The sequence below is a fragment of the Thermothelomyces heterothallicus genome (assembly GCF_042370625.1).
Source record: "Thermothelomyces heterothallicus CBS 202.75 unplaced genomic scaffold P884_scaffold_10, whole genome shotgun sequence".
Lineage (NCBI taxonomy): Eukaryota > Fungi > Ascomycota > Sordariomycetes > Sordariales > Chaetomiaceae > Thermothelomyces > Thermothelomyces heterothallicus.
The window spans coordinates 741,616-759,105 of NW_027192571.1; the positions used below are offsets into that span (position 1 = coordinate 741,616).

Consider the following 17,490-nt stretch of genomic DNA (forward strand, 5'->3'; position numbering starts at 1 on the left):
GGGGGGGGGGGGGGGGGGGGGGGGGGGGGTGAAGGTGGTGGCGTCGCTATTCCTTATTCCTTGTCTTGCGGGACGCCGCCGGGAGGCGGTGCATACACACAATGCCATCCAGGTCTCATTTGAATCCTTGTTTATCTAACCGGTTGACCGAAAACTGCGAGAGGCACACTTTTGACACGAGGAGTGGACTTTGGACCGCCCGCTTCTGTCTCTACTTTTATAAAACGTACCATGGGGACATGGTGATAATAGACTTGTACCTCATGCGAAATCTATCTATCGTCTTGGATGTTGGCGCATTAGAAAGGTTCTATATTTACAGGTCAGTGGTAGGACAACATGGTGAGCGGAGGGAGAATCATGTGCTGCGCAGTATGGAAACAGCAAGCACCACTGCTAGCGTCGCCCCAGCTGCCGCTCCCTGCAGCGCGAGAAGCGACGCGTCGCGCATCCGCAAGTCTATCCTGCGGTCGCTGGTCAGATCCAGCACGGCCTCCCTGAGCAGTTCTGGGTCCTCCCAAAAGTCCATAAGCACCTCCTTCCACGGTTTCCGCGGGAGACGCCAGTCTTCCGGCTCCATGGGCACGGCCACGTCTGGGCCATCCCGGGCTGCGCTTCCAGTTCCCTGCCTACCAGATGCGTGGGCAGCAGCACCCTCGCCGGACCCCGCAGCGGGCGCCGTAAGAGCAGCAGCAGCAGCAGCAGCAGACGTCGCGGCGGCGGCGGCGGTTTGGGAGGCGGCCTTGAGCTCCACCAACTCCCTCCTGACCTCGTCCATGAAGCCCTTCTCGCGCTCGGCGATGCCGTTGACCAACCTCCTGCGGCGCCAGGGCTCGGCGACGAACTGCAGGACCAAGAACAGGACGACGTTGACGCCCATGAGGCCCCAGGTACCCCAGGTGGACTGGCGGCGGATGCGGTCGCTCCAGATCTGCTCCTCGTGGTAGCGCTTGAGGATGCCGGCGTTGAGCTCGCCGCTGAGGCGGGCCTCGTCGGCCTCGGCCTCGGTCAGCTCGGCGGCGGCGGCGCCGACCTGGGCCTCGAGCTCGTGGTCGGACCGGTACAGGGTCGTGAAGCGCTCGAGGTCGGCCGGGGTCCACGTGTCCTTGCGGGCGAGCAGCGCGGTGACCTCGCGCTGGGTGGCGGCGCGGTGGGTGGTGAGCGACTTGTAGTTGTGCCGCGCGGCGCGCAGGCGCTGCTGCGCGGCCGCGTGCTCCCTCTCGAGCTCGCCGTTGCGCTTCTTGATCGCCTCGATGGCCGAGTAGCCCGTCAGGTCGTTGATCGTCTGGGTCGCGGTCAGGACGCGGGCCTGCAGGTTGTCCATGAAGGTGCTGAAGCGGGCCGAGAGCGGGTGGCGGTGAGTCTCGGTGAAGGAAGGGAGGGAGGAGTCCTGAGAGCGGGATTCGGGCTCGGGGGGGGCCGAGTCACCTGGGGGCTCCTTCGATTCGGGATTGGAGGGCTGCACTGAAGCGGTTGGTTCCGAGGAAGAGGAGGAAGAGGAGGAAGGGGAGGAAGAGGGTGCGGATTGTTCCGGATCGGGCTGCAGCGGCTGATCTGATGGTTCGGATGGTGGTGATGAGGATGAAGCTGCGGGGGACGCATCTTTGGCGGCGGTCGATTCCGGCTCTGGCTTGCGGCTAACGATGCTTTCAAGACTCGGAGGCAGGTTGCGCGGCGGGGGAGGGGCGGTCGAGAAGAAGCGAGTCCGAGCGGGATTGGACTCGAACTCGGGGCCGACGGCGATGCTGCAACACAGGCATAATAGTTGCGAGCGCGGCCGCTGCCGGACGGGCTTCTGCACTGCAGTGGTGGCGATTTGATCTAACAGCGTCGCTCGCTTCAATGGGCGCACGGCCAACCGCAGAGCTGTGTGGGCGGACATGGGACTCGCATCGCGCCCCGGCGGGCGTTACAAGACCTCGATGTCGGGAGCGGAATCGGTCGGATTGTCTGCGAGAAGGCTCGGGAAACTGGAACTCAAATGCACGCCCACTTTCATTCTGCCACAGGGTAGTTACTCCGTACCTACCCCCTCACCGCCTGCAGTGGGTGACCTCGCATCACCCCTAACCCTTGGACCAAGATTTAAATAAGACCGAGTCGAGCTTCAGAAGTGTGCAGTTCTCATCTGCCCCATCAATCTGCACTTGCGCCCAATTTGAATCTTTGTACGGATCCGTACACGAGCCATTGCTGTTGGAACCGTTGAATCACAGGCAAACCTCTTTTTTACAAAGTAATTAATTATATCCGAGGATAAACGTACAATACTGATTGAGATGGAGGCTCTTCAAATCAAACATCCGAAAATGCTCCCATTATTATTCTTTCTCACGGGGAGAAGCTCACTCTCACCGAAACCTGACCACCTGCTTGATTTCTATTATTTCTACTATGTGCGCTGATCTTACCCAGTGGACAGCATTTGTATTTTCGTGACAATAAGATATCAAAGCAGAAATTCCGCTGTCACCGATTGGGGTGAGTCGAGACACCCCCAGCGGGTTTCGGCGTTACCACTGACGGAATTGCTCCTTTGGGTAATTGACCGCCCTGTCGCCGACTTTGTGACACTCTCTATACAACCAGACAATAGGACGTAATGAAGGCTGCAATGGATATGGCGAATACGATAACTAGTCACGCGCAGCCTGATTTTCCTTGGCCTCACGAATACCTCGAGGTCGCGCCTGGATTCTTGATGTCATGTTCTTTACTCAAAGCCCTCAACTTTCCCAACTTTAATTAAAGCTCCGTGGAGCGAAGCGGTAACTTTTGAAAGTGCTCCTCAGGATTCCATCCCTTCTACTTCTTGCGCAAGCGGTTTGTTTAAACCACCAGCAAGGTTAGAGATAAGCTTAGCCTCGATGGCATTCTCTCCGGTGGCGATCATGGCTGGTCCCAAATCAAATCCGAGGTTTCCCGAGACCAAATCTCCGCCTCAAAGGAAGCAAAACCACCAGCAAGAAGCCGAGTTCCGGGAACCCGTTCAGCCCAGCCGTCTTTTCTTACTCTGTCTACTTGGACTCCTCGCCGGCCTGAACGACATCACCTATCTTTCACTCGTCAAAGCCCAATCCCCGGTGAAGTACTCTCCCCCCCTTTCCCCCCTCTCCTGCCGTCGCCTCGTGAATATATATCAGGAGACACTTCCCCAGAGAACTAACCCGCCATTATTAGCTCCCTCCTGCTCCACGCCTGCACGGCGATGCCGTTCGCCCTAGGTGCCGTCCTCGCGGCCGCCTTCCTCGAGCCGCTCGTCCGCTCCTCCCACCACCGCCTCCCGCGCCCGTACTCCCTCCTCGCGGCAGCCAGCTCGCTGATCGCCTGCTCGCACGCCTCGGTGGTGGTCGCGTTCGCGTTCCGCCCGCTGCTCCGGAGCCCGCAGCTGCAGGGGCCCCTGACCGCGGTGGCACACCTGTGCCTCGGCATCGGCAGCACCTCGATCCTGTCCCTCGCCACCACCGCCCTTGCCGCAGCACGCAGCGGCGAAACAGCGAGCGGGCTGGGAGCGCTGTACGGGGCGGTCGCGCTGGGTGTCGCACTACGGATGGCTGTGACAAGCGTGCCAGGCGCTTATGACGGCGGCGGCGGCGATGGCGGGTTTCCCATCGTCGTCGTTGAGGGAAAGGAGCAGCAGCGTCATCTGCTCGTGCTAGGCCTGGGACTCGTAACGGCGGTTGTGTGTTTGGTTCTAGCCTCCTCCTCCTCCTCCTCTTCCTCCTCCTCATCCACCACCACCACCACCACCACCACCACCACCACCACCGACCCACTGGGATACCAGAAGGGCGCGGCAGAAGTCGGTATTAGTGCGACACCGACAGAGGTTCCGGCTCCCCTCCGGCAAGGCAACACGCACCCGCGGACGCCAGGTGCGCTAGACGACACGGGATGTTCCGGCTACCCACCACCAGCAAGCCGCACCACCGTTTTCGGCGCCCTATTCGCGTTGACCTACCACGCTGCTGTGGTAGCCATCCCCCCCGTGTTTGCCTCGCTAACCGCCCGAGGTCAGGAGAACGACGGCGCCGGTCAGCAGGGTGCCGCTCCTCGAGTGCTGGTCGCGTTCTGGATGGCCAGCGCGACGGGCAGATTTATGCTGGGCACATGCAGTCGGCATATCCAACCGCAGCGAGGCATTCCTCTTGCAGTGATGGCGGCTGCTGGTATCGTAGTAGCGTCCAAGCTCTCGCCGGTGGTGGGGGTGGGTAGAGACAGCTCCACGGTAGCGGCCGGCTTGGTCGGTTTCGCGCTTGGCCCTGTGTATCCCTGGGCGAAGAGTGTGCTAATGGATCAGATGGACGAAGAGGAGGCGCCGGGAGGGATGGGCATTGTTGTTGCGTTCGCATGCTCTGGGGCGACGGTTTCCCTATCGGCAACCACGTTCGCGGCACAGCTGGAACAGGGATCGCCGGTGTTCTCCTTGATAATTGCCGGACTGCTCGCAAGCATGCTGGTGTCTTGGAGAGCCTTAGCATGCCCTGAAGAGCGAGGAACTGGGTTTCACTCGCGAGCCTGATGTTTGACGTTCTTCGCCTTGTTCAGCCGGAACGGTATTTCGTGTAGAAATCTTCTAAGTCTCATAAATGCGTCTATCGTCTATCGCTCTATCTCGGATGTTAAACTAGTTGTCTTGCCCGTGAGCCCGCACGGGTGATATAGCTCACTTCCTGCCAACGGCAGCCTCCGCAACGGTCAGCTTCCCTTCGACGATGTCCTTGACGGTCTTGTGGATGTCGGAAAAGTCGTGGAACGTTCTGAAGGGGACCTTCTCGTTCTCACAGTAAGTGACGAGATCTGCTTTGACGGTCAGCACGGCACTAATACACAAACGAACACAGGAGCAACGCACCACGCCCCGCCTTGGCAAACAGCAGGTCCGTCTCCTTAGCGGCCGACAAGTCGGACACACCGTCGCCGGCGTAGAAAAGGACCGGCCTCTCTTCTGCGGGAAGCCGGGCATAGGGGCGGATCTCGAGGGACTTGTCATGGCCGAACCCGCTGTCAAGAGCTCGTTAGTGGCCCCGGCTCACACGTAATTACCAGACATCAAGTCTTCCCCCCCCCCCCCCCCCCCCCCCCCCCCCCCCCCCAAAAAAAAAAAAAAAAAAAAAAAAAAAACCCTCACCTGTCGTCATGGAAGACAATCTTCCACCCGCCTTCCTCGTTGATGCTCTTTCCCTCTCTCGGCGCAACGTCGTTGCTCACAATCTGAATGGAATCCACTGCCTCCTCGCCGATCAAGTGCGCGAGCAGCGCGCGGATGATGGGCTTCATGCCGCCGCTCAAGACCACGATGGGCACGTTGTTCTCCCGCGCCCACTCGAAGAAGGACTTGAAGCCCGGGTCGAGGGTGATGTTCTCGCGCAGGATGTCGATGCACTCGTTGAAGGGCGTCTTGACGCTGTCGAGCATTTCCTGGAACGAGTCGCGGAAGTCGCGGCGCCCGTACAGCACGTCCTGGTTGCCCTTCTTTCGCAGCTCGGTGCCGAAGCCGAGGTTGTCCGTCATGTAGTCATTGCTGTCTTGGTTGGTGATGGTACCGTCAAAGTCGGTGAAGAAGATGAACTTGGGGTTCGTCTTGAGCGCGGGGAGCGCGACGGGCACTGTCGATCCCATAGTGACGGCCGCGCGAGACGGTGACGAGGGGTAGAGTATGATGTTTGAACCGGGCGCTAGACGGAGAGTTCGAACTTGCGAGAACTTATAAGGGGAAGTGGGAGAGACGACGGGAGTCGTGCCTCGCTGCAGGGGTTAAATACCGATAGACCAAGTTAAACAACCTCGACCATGGGTTGGTGCAGACAACTTTTGGACCTCTTTGGTTCACGAGAGAAGGAGACTAAGGACGAAGGCGACATTCGGCCCCGCTAACTGGTCTTGGCCCGCGCTGTCGATCCTCCCTGGCCGCACCCTTCGGCAGCCATTGTGCCGTTTTAAAATGGGGCCTTGCATAGGGGGGGTCCGGGAGTGAGGTGCCGGTGTCGGCCCCGAGCTGCCGGAGAGTCGGATAAGTTAATCTCGCACCGGCGCTGACAACGGGGGTTCGAGCGGCCTTCCGAGGAGCCACCGATGAAGGACCTATCATTCATTGGATCCTGCATGATGCTGCAAGGGAAAGGGGAGTGATGGAAGGAATGTACGGAGTTATCACATGGCAGGAGGGCTTGGTAATGGCACTAACGCGGGGCATTGCGCGGGCTTTTTCGCGTTGAGGGGCAGAAAATGGGGCCCCACCAAAGTCGAAAATTCCATGGCGGGGGTCATTGCGTGTCGTCTGATGATGGAAGCTCTCAGCTCACCCAAAGCGAACTGAAACTCGCGACAAACATGGGAAAACCGAAGCGTGCTGTCCTCGCTGCAGCGCAGGAGTCAGCGACCCCTCCCGACGAGCTTAACGAGACCCAATTCGTTGCGCGCGTCCAAAAGGCCGAAGGCAACAGCCTTTACACATGCGAGCTTCCCAACGGAAAGCCTGTCCTCGTCGAGCTCGAGCCAAAGTTTCGCAACACCATCTTCATCAGGCGCGGCGGGTATGTGCTGGTAGATCTGGCGTCGGCGGCCGAGCGGTCCAAGAATAGCAAGGTGGTGGGCGAAATCATCAACATCGTGCGCGAAGAGAAGGAGTGGCGAAAGCAGCCTTACTGGCATGTCCTCCACGCTTGTCGTATGCTTCCGAGTCGCCTCTAACATCGCTGCACAGGCCCAAGGAGTTTGTCAAGAACACGTTCGGCGAGGACGAGGACGAGGACTCAACTGTCGGCAAGCTGCCGCCCAGCGACTCGGAGGAGGAAGGATCATGATGGCCCCTATTCTGTTCCGGTACACAGTCGCCCTATTACCGCTTTGCCGCCTCACCCTTTAGAAGGACCCTCCTCGGTTCCCAATCTTCTCGAGCGCCCAACCAAACCAGCGCCGCCGTCAAGGCTAGGACACCAACGACGACGCCTGAGCTGATGGGCGTGCTAGGGTACACGTTCCATGCCCATTCCTGAGCAGTCCATATGGCGTATTGAAGGATCGGGTGGACGCCGCTGCGCCAGAGAAGGTACGGGGTCGTCCAGGCAAGGTACGAATAGAACTGGTAGTGAAGGGACCGCGCAAAGAGGAGGCCCACGACATTGGCTGATAGGATAGAGGTCAATATAAACCGCGGCGTGACGTCACGAGAGACCGCGCGTTGTTCCTCTTCCGTGAATGGCGACTTTCCGAGCAGGATTAGGACGATCAGCTGGGACACTGGCTTCCGTGCGGGTTTGAGCCACCGTGTGGTGACGAATATGGCCAGCACGGCGACATGGAGGCCCAACAATGCAAGTGAAAATTCCTTGCTGAGGAATACCTCTTCCCCTACAAACCGCCAGTTGACAGTCCATTTGAAGAAGAACTGCCTCGACAGCTCGAATGCACGGCCTAGGTACCCCCAGGGATTGTTAGAGAGGAAAGGCACGGCGATCGAAACCTGCACAAGCCCAATGACGGCGGCGAGCCGCAGGCTCGTCGCAAAGCCAGCGCCGAGGAGCAACACAACGCCCACGGCTGGCAAGACGAGCAGCAGCGACATCTTGACGCCCAATCCGAGCGTGTACATCAGCGCTCCGGCCCGCCAGGCGCGTCGCTGCAGGGCGAAGATGGCAAGCCACAGGAACAGCGTCGCGAAGCAGTCGTTGAAGCACCGCAGGACGAATATGCTGTGTAGTCGTTTGGAGAGGATCAACAACGGGAAGACGTACGGTGGGACCTATTGATTTCCCAAAGTCAGCCGGCCTCCAGCGAGGCCTTCTTAAACGAACCAGCCGCACTCTGTCCGATTGCAAGTATCGGTACCTTTGCTTGCCAATAACACGCCATTACTACTGCTAGCGTGACCATGTACAAGAACCCAAACAGTTTCTGCGCCGTCAGGATATTCCTCCCTTCATCGGTGAGATGGTAAAGGCCGGTGTAGAGGTAGACATGGGCCGCGGGGTAGACCAGGGGTCCGGTGTTGCCGCGGATTTTTGTGTAGTCGCGTTCGCCAGAGAGGATCTGGGCGACTTGTTCCATGTAGGCGTTCCAGTCGATCTCGGTATCTTTTTCTGCGCGATCAACATGCGTTCCGGATCGCCAAGGCTGGTGGTGGTGATAAACGGGCCCCGACTTACAAGGTACTTTCCAGATGATCAGGGCGCAGAGCAGCGCGTCGGCGAGGAATAGGAGTGGGGGAATGAGCTTGGAGAGCACATGGCGGCCGTTGAGGATATCGAAGACGAGCCGGGTCGCGCGGATGTGAATTGGTGGATTTTGGTCCGCCATGGTCGCCGTCGGCGTCTTGGACGACGAACGCATTCGGGTCATGCCGTTGTGGACGCGTTACGCTGGAGCTTGACACGAAGCTTGATGCGAGTAATTATGAATTACAGGGACCTGGGCTAGAAAGCGTCGGCTCTTGGCAGGTGGCAGCAGGTGCTGGGTTCGGGCCTTCTACTGTGTTGCTTGAACAGTAACATATGCACTCCTTCCTTGAATGAAGTGACGACTAAACACAAATTTCGAGGTGTTTTTTTTTTTTTTTTTTTGGGGGGGGGGGGTTCGGTTGTACAAAATTGTTATTTTTTTTTTTTAGTATACCATTGGGCATGCCATTTGAATTCACAACTTTGACTCGCGCTTCGTCCTCCCGACGATCTCGTCCACTAGCTCCACCACTCTCTCGGCACAACCATAACTCCCCTGATAGCCCCAACCAGCGTGGCCGTAATTGTGCACAACCCACGTCCCGTCGATCAGTTCCTTCTCGACCCTGACCCCGCCCTCCCTCCACGGCCTCAACCCGACCCCGTGCCGGATGATGTCCAAGGCCTCGATGCCCCTGCCGCCCGTCAGCTCCGGGTGCGTCTCGACCGCGCGCTTCATGATGCGCACGGCGACGTTGGGGTCCGGGTTGGCCTCCCAGTTGCCCTTCTGGTACGTGCCGCCCAGGATGGTGCCGCCGCCGCAGGCGCGCTGCATCACGTAGACGACCTCGTCGTCCCCGTCGTCGCAGCCGCTCGTCGTGGGCATGACGCCGGCCGCCTCGTTGCGCACCAGCACGATCTGGCCGCGCGCCGGCTGCACCTTGGCGTCCATGACGCCGCCCAGGCGGCACGCCAGCAGGCCGGACGCGTTCACCACCACGTCGGCCCTCCGCCCCGTGTGGCTCATGCGGGCCGCCTCCGAGATGTGCTTGAGCACGGCGCGCTTGAAGACGACGCCGTGGCGGGCGCACTGGCCGACCAGCCAGGGCAGGTATACGGCCGTGTTGATGCAGACGGACGTGAACTCGGCGCCCGAGTGCATCCCCGGCGGCAGCTCCGACGCCGGCAGCTCGCGGAAGTTGTCCATCACCTCCTTGTACCAGGGCGACAGCTGGAACAGCCCGTCCGCCAGGGCGCTCTTGAGACCCGCTGCCACGTCGACCTTGCGGCGGAGCACGCGGGCGGCTGTTCGGTTTTTTTTGTGTGCATTGCAGAGGTCAGTCAGCTTAAGCGCCCGAAGAAACGACGGACGTTGAACAATGGGGTTTCATTGGAGCAAACGCACTTTGGAAATGCAGCCCGGCTTCGGGGACCTCGGCCGCCAGACGGCGCATTTCGGGCCAGGTGCGGCGTTCCCAGCGGCTGTCTTTCTCGAGGTTCATTCTATTATGGCATTGCCCGTCAGTAGAGAGGGTCGGTTGTCCCGTTGGGGGTTTCGGTAACGTACGGTAGGACATTGGCACCAGCCCATGGCGAGGTGTACTCGATGTCATAGTCGCCGGGCATGTGCTTTGCGACGACCGTCACGGTGTTTCCCTTCTGCTTCGCCAGCAGCAGCGCGCACGTAAGGCCGCTGACGCCGGCGCTGTCGTCTGTCAATTGGCGAGTCTGCGCCCGTTCTCCGGTGTCGGCGACTTACCCGAGGACGACGATGGTGGGCATATTGGTGGCTGGCTGGCTATGGAAACCCTTTTCAAAGACACCTGTCGAGAAGATGAGTAGAGGCGGCCGTTGGTGTTGCGACACGTTGACACGTTCCCGGAGAACGCGCTTTCTTATAATTTCCTTTGTGCTCCTAGCAGAGTATCAGTACATACATCCACGATACCCGGGGATATCCGTCCGTTATCAGGGGGGGGCCACCCCGCACCCCGTGGCCCGACGACACCCGCAATAACCAAATTGAGAACAGCGCCGGGTCCGACTCGGCTTGCTCCGTCCGAACCCGGAGCATATCGGCCTCCGTCAACTGTCAGGCCGAAAAGGACGACGCTCAAGTCGGCAGAAGCCGTCTTTTGGGCAACACAGTAACTCAACCCCTAACCCGGAATTTTTCTAATTGCTTTGTTTTGTTTTGCCTCCATTGTGGCTGTTTACCTTACGTAGATGGGAAATCCGCTTAGATGATTGTTCCGACTCGGTAGGATTCGGCGAATAAACTCGTGTAGCACAGAGGGGTACGGGCGTCGTCCGATCCGTCTTGTTCGTCCATCGAATCGAGCCACGCGATCTCTCCTCCCGGAATTTCTGTTTGCGCCCCGCCTGACCACCCGCAGAGCTGCATCTCCGCTAACCTATCTGCTCGGCTCTCATCCCAGCAGCCGCAGCCAGACCAACAGCTTGCGCTCACGTGCTAAGCTAACAGCAGTGTTAAAAAAGAGATAACCATCTAGACCAAAGTCTCGAATGAGAGGTATGCCGTCCAACTGTTTCGAGTTGAAAGAGATCAAGAAGCGACCTGGACGTTGGAGAAGCCGCCGTTGGATGTAGGTATGTGCTGAATGGTATCGCCTCCTGGTTGTCGGCCAACGCTGGCACTAAGGATTTCAGCGCCATGCGGCTTGGTGTATTGCTTTGACGATTTCCAGCTGAGCTTTCCCATCAGCTCAGCCATCTATGACTTTTGTTCTATATAACGCTCCTCCGCAACCAACCCCCCCCCCCCCCTTTTTTTTTTTTTCTTCGAGAAAAACAATCCAGGTGCTACTCATGCTCCGGCCGCCTCCTCTTGGTATCCGAACCCAGATAGTCAATCGCGTTCCGACACAACGGGCAAGTATTCCTGCCGCTGTTCTGGAACCACTTATACAGGCATACCTTGTGGAAGAAGTGGTTGCATGTACCGCATTTCTTGTCCGGGATCGTCTTGTCCTGGGCGATAATCGAGTAACAAATGGCACACTCCTCCTGGCCCTTGAGCGCGAGCGAGATGTTGCGACGGAAAGCCATCAGGCCGTCAACGAGGCTGCAGTTCTGTAGGGTACGGTTAGCATCATAGGAATGTCCCTCTTGGACGAAACAGAAGGAAAGAAGAAAAAGCGGGAGAGGAAAAAAAAAAGAAAAAAAAAAGAAGAAAACTTACGCCAAACATGATCACGGCCTTCGTAGCCTTCAGCCATGACTGCCACTTGTCCTCCTTGACGGCAACCCTCTTCACACTAACCACGTCAACGGGATCGAGCGGGTATGATGTCGGCACGCGTAGGGAGATAGTGGCTGCATCGTCGTCCACCGGGTATCCCGCGGTAATCTCTCGCGATGTCTTGCTGACCTTGACAATGATCTCCTCGGTGTCCCCATCTCCCGCCTCCTGCGAGGATGACCATTCGACCACCTCGTCTAGGGCGTCCGAAATGATGAGGGGCGAGAAGAACCGCTCCATCCATGACTGGATCGTGTTCTTGGTCTGCTTTGAAGGGCAATCCAGATACCACATCTTGAACAACCCGGGGATGTACTTGAGGATCAGGTAAAAGAGGTGGATCAGAAGCCAGTTCATGTCCCGCTCTGCCGGCTCCGAGTCGGCGAGGTCGATGCTGTAAGAGCGGATATGCTCCGCCGTGAACCCTTCCTTGTCAAGATCAAGCGCCCGAGCAAGAGCGTGGCCGAGCACATCGGTCAGGAAGCGGAGCAAGGGGTCGAGATGCTTGCCGCTCTTGAGGTTGTCCGTGTAGTCATTGCGGACCCTAAAGGAGGCTTTGCTGTAAGCGTCGAACACGAGGTGCCAGGCGAGGAGGTACGAGCGTATCGCGACAGGGAACTGAGCCAAGTCCTCGTCGGTGTAGTCTTCGGGGTTCGGGGCGTTGAGAAGCAGGGACAGCAACTCATCCGGCAGATTAGCGGCTATAGAGGTCAGCATGGTTCACTTTCCTTCGCGAGAATAACGGGGAAAAAGAAAATACCTTTCTTGTCCAGCACGACTGCAAGATTGATGTCCTCTTGGGCTGCAGGCAGGGCCTTGTGCAGCAAGCCAAATGCGGCTCTCTGGATCTCGCGGGATCCGGATGCGACGGCCTCGTACATGTCGCCGAGATCCGCAAGGGGCACATTTGGAATCTTGGCCACTGCCCGTGCGATGAGCGCGTCTACGAGTTGACTTGGCAGGCTCGAGATCGCTTCCTGTGGGGTGCCCAGGAGAGCAATGAGCGCTGAAGTCTCAGCATCCCGGTGGCTCGCCAGGGCTTCCTCGAGGTCGTCATTCGGCTCATCCACAGCGTGGAGTGCCTGCATCAACTTCAAAGACGCGTGTATATATGACAGCCGCTCCTCATGCTTGTCCTTGGCGGCTTTGTTCCACAGCCAGAGGCAGTACTCGATCGCCTGCTCCCAGTATTGCCCGTACGTATCCTTAGTTCCCGGAAGAAGACGAGAAATGGCCTTGCAGGTTTCGGCGGCCGCTTGGTAACCAAGTTCCTCTGGAGCACCCGTCCACCGTGTCAGCTGCTGGAGGGCAAGAACTTGTTTGCGCGTTTCGATTGGAACCGCCCCGGTCTCGTAGACGTCCATGCAGAGATTGAGCAACACCAAGGATGGTAGGGCCCGGGGATATCGGTCAGAGACGCCATCAAATCCCGGTAACTCGCTGATGAGACGAGCACAGAAATTTGCGGTGACTTTGGAAGAAGCAAGTGCTTCTCCAAAGCCTGTAAGGAAGGCAGCCGTGGCCAAGCTCGTATTAGGGGCCGCTTTCATGATTCCCAACTTGAGCAACCAGCTCTCGATATTTGCAGGCGGCCCACCGTGGGTCTGTACCAGGAGCTGGAAGAGGGAACTCAGAGATTTCGCGGCGTAGAACGCAGCAGGGCTCAGGCCGACAGCCTGGTGGAGCATGAAGTTGATCAGACGCTCTACGAGCGAGTCTCCTGACATGTCCCAGTCTTTCCAATCCCCACAAAGTTGAATGACAGCTCGAACAGCTGCAGAGTTCAGATCCAGAAACTCTTGGGCGTCCGGCGCACTCTCAGAGCCTTCAGTCCACAAGCCTTCGGTCTGAGCTGCGGACAGTTGATCTTCGTAAATGGCTTCCGTGAGACAGAGCAGGAAAACAAGTTCCAGCTGGAACTCGGGCGGTAACGAGGACAACGCGACGCCAGACGAGAGGAGCTTGGCTGTGAACAGAGCCATCCTGGCGGGAACCGAACGCCCGCTGCTATCCCGGCCCGGTCTCGGAGGTTTTGCATTTGGATCTCCCTGAACCAGAAAGTATGCACCACCCATGCTGCTTGTCAATGACAATGATGGAGGCGGAGGCCGCGTGAGAAAGGGAGAGAGCTCTTTCAACCAAACAGTCGAGCTGGGAAAGATGTCGTCTGCGGGCACAGAGCCCGAGTTCAGGGCTGACAACGCCTGTTGGACCAAAGTATCAACTTCGAGAGAGGACGGGTTAGCATCGCTAAGGTGCTGCTCCAAGATTCTGGTGACGGGGTTCTGCCCAGATGGTGGCGCTCCGAGGAGTTGTCTTAATGTTTTTGCCTTCTCGGACAATCGGGGCTCGGAGAGCTCAGTAAGAGCGAGAAGAATGGTAACAAGCCGCACGTGGAGATCGTCCTTGGATGACAAGATCTCCGGCTTCTTCTTCAGGACCAACTCGAGGGCAACAAGAGCGGGACCTGCCGTCTCCGGGGCTTCAAGACTGGATATGACGCCGGCTACCACGGCGTCCAGTGACTCCTCCGCCAGGGTGTCGTAGGACAGTGTGGCCTCGCATAGATCCTGCAATCCGGCTTGGCTTCCGCCATCTGCATACTCTTTCCAGGCCGAGACGGAGAAACTCTGAAGGCCAGTAAGGCTCTGGGAATATGTGGCAACAGACGGAATCCCAATCAACACCCTAATAGCTGATATTGCGGATGGGCGATCGGGAAGGCGAAGGGCTGCCTCGACAAGTGAAACCCAAACCTTCTCAAATTGGCCGTGTGACCCCTCTGAAAGCGTGTTCAGGCCCGAGACTAAGTAGGGCAGCGAGGGGGACGCAACAATAGTGCCGTAAATTTCGGCTTGGTCGGCTGGGTAGAGAGACGCTAGTAGGTTGCTTTCGGCGCAGAGACGAGGGCAGTGTCTGAATGCCGACTGGATGACAGCGGCAGCCCCGAAGGGCTTGAAGTTTCGCCTGGTCAAGAGGTCCAGAGCCCCACGCAAAACATCAGTCGACGTTTCCGCGATGACACTGAAGAGCGACGTGTGCTCGCCATCCTCCCGAGAAAGCAGGTTGGCTGCGAGTGCAAACCACCGCTCTCCCTCCGAAGCAATGGATGATTGGGAGTTCTGGTACCCCGCGGAAACCTCGGGCAGCGAGTTGGACATGCGAAAGAGGAACGCGGTTCCCAACTTGTGCCACTCCTCCTTCACCGCTCCACACGTTTCGTCATCCAAGTGCCTTGATACAATCATCCAAGCATCAGCGAGAGGCTCGGGTCGTGGCGGTGATGGCAGCGACGATTCGGAAGTGGGGTGGAGGTATTGTCGACTGAGGCTGGAGAGGTTCTCTTCGAGGAGACTTGTGGTGAGAGGAAAGTCGTGAAGAAAGACCTCGAACACGCGCGCATAAGTCTGAAAGGCCCTGTACCGACTCGTACGGGTTTCGAGCCTGCCCGCAATCCCTTTGCGCATGAAGCCGAGGAAGGTCGATACCAGCTCGGGAGAGGGCGTTTTCTTGGGGAGGACCTGGAGGAGCTGATCCAAGGATTGCCAGTACTCTTCTGCTCCGCCCTGAGAACCCTGAGCGACGAACTGCTGCAGTCGCTGCAGCGGGTGCTTTTGAGTGCCCCAGACCTGCGGGAAGCGCTTTGTCAAGGAGATCAGGACCTTCAGGAGGTCGGTTGCTGAACCGGGCTGACCTTTTTTCATGCTGTCTGCAACGAGCGCCTTACCAACCTGCTGTAGCCGCGGCTCCAAGATGTCAGGCCCGATGGTCAGAAGTGTGTCCAGGAACTGATAAAAAGCTCTCCGCACAAATGCATCGTCGGCTGTTGACATTGTCCACAGTGCGTCCACCTCCAAATAGCCAGCCAATCCGTCTTTGAGCACGCCAACATCACCTTTCCGCATCAAGTTCAGGGCCAGGTTTAGGCTGGCACCGACAACGCGGTAGTATTTCGCGTCCGAGTCCTGTTTCGTGGTTGCCCGCTCATCGCTCAGAGTATCTGGCGTTTCTTTGATCGCCTCCGTCGCAAACTCGAGGGCTCGGCCCTGAACCGCCTTCCAGAATGCTTCCTCCTTCTCTTTTGTTTGTAGAAACGCGGCAAGCGCATCGGCAGCGGCCTTCATCACGCGCTTGTCTCGGTCAAAGGCTCCGGCTAGCCATGGTCCGACAAAGGCGGGCAGCTTCTTCGCCATGCGTTTCTTGGCCAAGTTGAGAAGATGGAAGAGCAGCTGGTGCGAGAGCTCTCGGACGCGGGCGGAGTCGTCGACGGATAGTCGAGGGTATAGCTCGATCTACGCACCGGTTAGGGCGGCGTTCAAGACGGGAATGACTCGGAAGAAAGCACGAACATATATGTCTATCACTGGCTCGTCCGGAACCCGGCCCTCAGCGCCAAGGGTTTGTACGTAGGCAAGTATGTCCTGCAATGCCTTCTCTTTTGTTGTACTGTCCTTTTTGGTGAGGTTCTTGTAGGCAACCACGACCTGATGGGGGATCCCAGTGAAATCAGGAGGCGGGGCGAGGTAGGAGAGCGATGTCGACGAGCTGCGGAAGCCGCCAAATCCGCCCCCATGGGCCACCTTGCTTCCCGTGAACATTGTCTTGGATCGAGGTGGGCGCGGTCTAGCCTCGGAAGGGTAGGAGAGATCGGGGGTTTCCGGGGCGAATAAAGAGAAAGAGGACTCCTTGGTAACTGAAGGATACTCGTCAGCTCCTCGCAAGTCATGTTGAGCGGTAATTATATTCCCATACCCTATAACAAAAGGAGACAGCTCGCCTCCATCAGCAACAACAGTACCCCTCCGATCCGTTCCGCTGCGACAACTGGAAGCTTAGCCCGCCGTCTTTTCAGTGCCGCAATTGATGCGCACAGCATACATGAACTCTCGAGAGGGGCTCTTTGTGAGCTATTTGTGAAGACGCCCCCATGGACCTGATAACGACAGCCTACTGCAAGTCCCAATTCAGCTCGGTTGCAGTTCCTGCGACAGCTCCTGTCCTGCTACAGCGTAAGAGTTCGGCGTGACTGATTCGGCGGCGACGCGATGGCGGGGCAATGAAAGCGTCCAAGCTCTTTCAAGAATACAAGAGCCACGTGATGCGGGGCACGATTGATGACACATTTGGCCAAGTGAATGATTACGCAGCTGTAATAATACATACCGTGCTCCGTAACAATACTTACGCAGTGCAACCAATCTGCTCTAATCCGTTCTTTCCCCTACCGCCGAAAGAGTGCCAAGCCGATACTGTCGGTGTTATTTACACTCCCAGGATGCGTTTACGGCCCTAGTTGCCCATTCTTAATAGCCCGTTCCCACGTCGTCACAGTGCAATGACCGACCACCTATTCCCATCGACAACGACAACTCCCGCCGCAAGCATCCATATATACAGCATAATGGTTGCCAAGAGTCGAAAGAACTCGTCATGACACGCTTGAGGCCAGTCCGCGGATATTACCCTTTAAAACCTGCTCTGTGGAGGTATTATGATGCCGAAAAAACGTTTACGCGGTCATCGACACGCCAGCTCCCCTCTTTCGACTACCAGGGTGTTGGCGCCGTCACCAGGCAGAGTACAAGGACTGAGCAGCGCTGAATCCTCGTCGGAAACCTCACCAGGGACATAAGACAACAGGAACTTGCCGTTAGGCCTGTAGCGACGATAAACTTGGGTTACTCGCCAGGTGGATTTGCAAATCAGCGGCACATGTGGGATCCTTGTCGAGTGAAGATCTTTGTGTGTTAAGTAAAGGTAACGAGTTTTGCGAGTGGCTCCTAGTGAAAGCAGTCGGACACGCTATCCAGCAGCAACCATCCTGCTCTGCTATGCACAGATAGATGTACGTTGCCTCCATATGTGTGGTAACGAGGCCACAAGTGGCTTAGTTAATACTCGGCAGACCATGCTACTCATCCCAGGAGACGAGGATCCTGCAGGTGAAGGTGCGGCCCATTCCTTGAGCGTAACCGCCCGGGTGGAAGAGACACGCCCCAAATCCGTAATTGTGAGACGGGAAACTCTCTTGATAATTGGCGGTGTCGGCGGCGATGCTGTGAAACTGGC

At 57.8% G+C, this 17,490-nt stretch overlaps 7 protein-coding genes across 7 annotated transcripts; 2 read left to right on the forward strand and 5 right to left on the reverse strand.

The window, feature by feature from the left end:
* Window positions 1–242: 242 nt before the first annotated feature.
* Window positions 243–1,943, reverse strand: P884DRAFT_259361 (Mdm33 family-domain-containing protein). The gene has a single exon (XM_069441339.1). It carries the CDS (start codon window positions 1,880–1,882, stop codon window positions 359–361), a length of 1,524 nt encoding a protein of 507 aa, XP_069297915.1. The 5' UTR covers window positions 1,883–1,943; the 3' UTR covers window positions 243–358.
* Window positions 1,944–2,978: 1,035 nt separating this feature from the next.
* P884DRAFT_18462 (uncharacterized protein) lies at window positions 2,979–4,594 on the forward strand. Its single transcript, XM_069437349.1, has one exon. The coding sequence runs from the start codon at window positions 3,209–3,211 to the stop codon at window positions 4,520–4,522; it is 1,314 nt and encodes a 437-aa protein (XP_069297916.1). The 5' UTR covers window positions 2,979–3,208; the 3' UTR covers window positions 4,523–4,594.
* P884DRAFT_18461 (HAD-like domain-containing protein) lies at window positions 4,595–5,925 on the reverse strand. Its single transcript, XM_069437348.1, has 3 exons — window positions 5,132–5,925; window positions 4,856–5,004; window positions 4,595–4,800 (listed from the first exon to the last, which is right to left on the reverse strand). Exons 1-3 carry the CDS (start codon window positions 5,620–5,622, stop codon window positions 4,667–4,669), a joined length of 774 nt encoding a protein of 257 aa, XP_069297917.1. The 5' UTR covers window positions 5,623–5,925; the 3' UTR covers window positions 4,595–4,666.
* A 408-nt stretch (window positions 5,926–6,333) lies between these two features.
* Window positions 6,334–7,143, forward strand: P884DRAFT_329562 (uncharacterized protein; the record flags this gene model as incomplete). The annotated part of the gene is made up of 2 exons (XM_069445637.1): window positions 6,334–6,650; window positions 6,707–7,143. 2 exons carry the CDS (start codon window positions 6,334–6,336, stop codon window positions 6,804–6,806), a joined length of 417 nt encoding a protein of 138 aa, XP_069297918.1. The 3' UTR covers window positions 6,807–7,143.
* P884DRAFT_242999 (glycosyltransferase family 58 protein) lies at window positions 6,842–8,340 on the reverse strand (the record flags this gene model as incomplete). Its single annotated transcript, XM_069440296.1, has 3 exons — window positions 6,842–7,744; window positions 7,831–8,075; window positions 8,148–8,340. The coding sequence occupies 3 exons, from the start codon at window positions 8,338–8,340 to the stop codon at window positions 6,842–6,844; spliced, it is 1,341 nt and encodes a 446-aa protein (XP_069297919.1).
* Window positions 8,341–8,575: 235 nt separating this feature from the next.
* P884DRAFT_329564 (D-amino acid oxidase-like protein) lies at window positions 8,576–10,102 on the reverse strand. The gene is made up of 4 exons (XM_069445638.1): window positions 9,919–10,102; window positions 9,727–9,864; window positions 9,565–9,662; window positions 8,576–9,464 (listed from the first exon to the last, which is right to left on the reverse strand). The coding sequence occupies exons 1-4, from the start codon at window positions 9,939–9,941 to the stop codon at window positions 8,635–8,637; spliced, it is 1,089 nt and encodes a 362-aa protein (XP_069297920.1). The 5' UTR covers window positions 9,942–10,102; the 3' UTR covers window positions 8,576–8,634.
* An 880-nt stretch (window positions 10,103–10,982) lies between these two features.
* P884DRAFT_277460 (uncharacterized protein) lies at window positions 10,983–16,019 on the reverse strand (the record flags this gene model as incomplete). The annotated part of the gene is made up of 4 exons (XM_069443076.1): window positions 10,983–11,252; window positions 11,362–12,122; window positions 12,182–15,713; window positions 15,786–16,019. The coding sequence occupies 4 exons, from the start codon at window positions 16,017–16,019 to the stop codon at window positions 10,983–10,985; spliced, it is 4,797 nt and encodes a 1,598-aa protein (XP_069297921.1).
* Window positions 16,020–17,490: the final 1,471 nt, after the last annotated feature.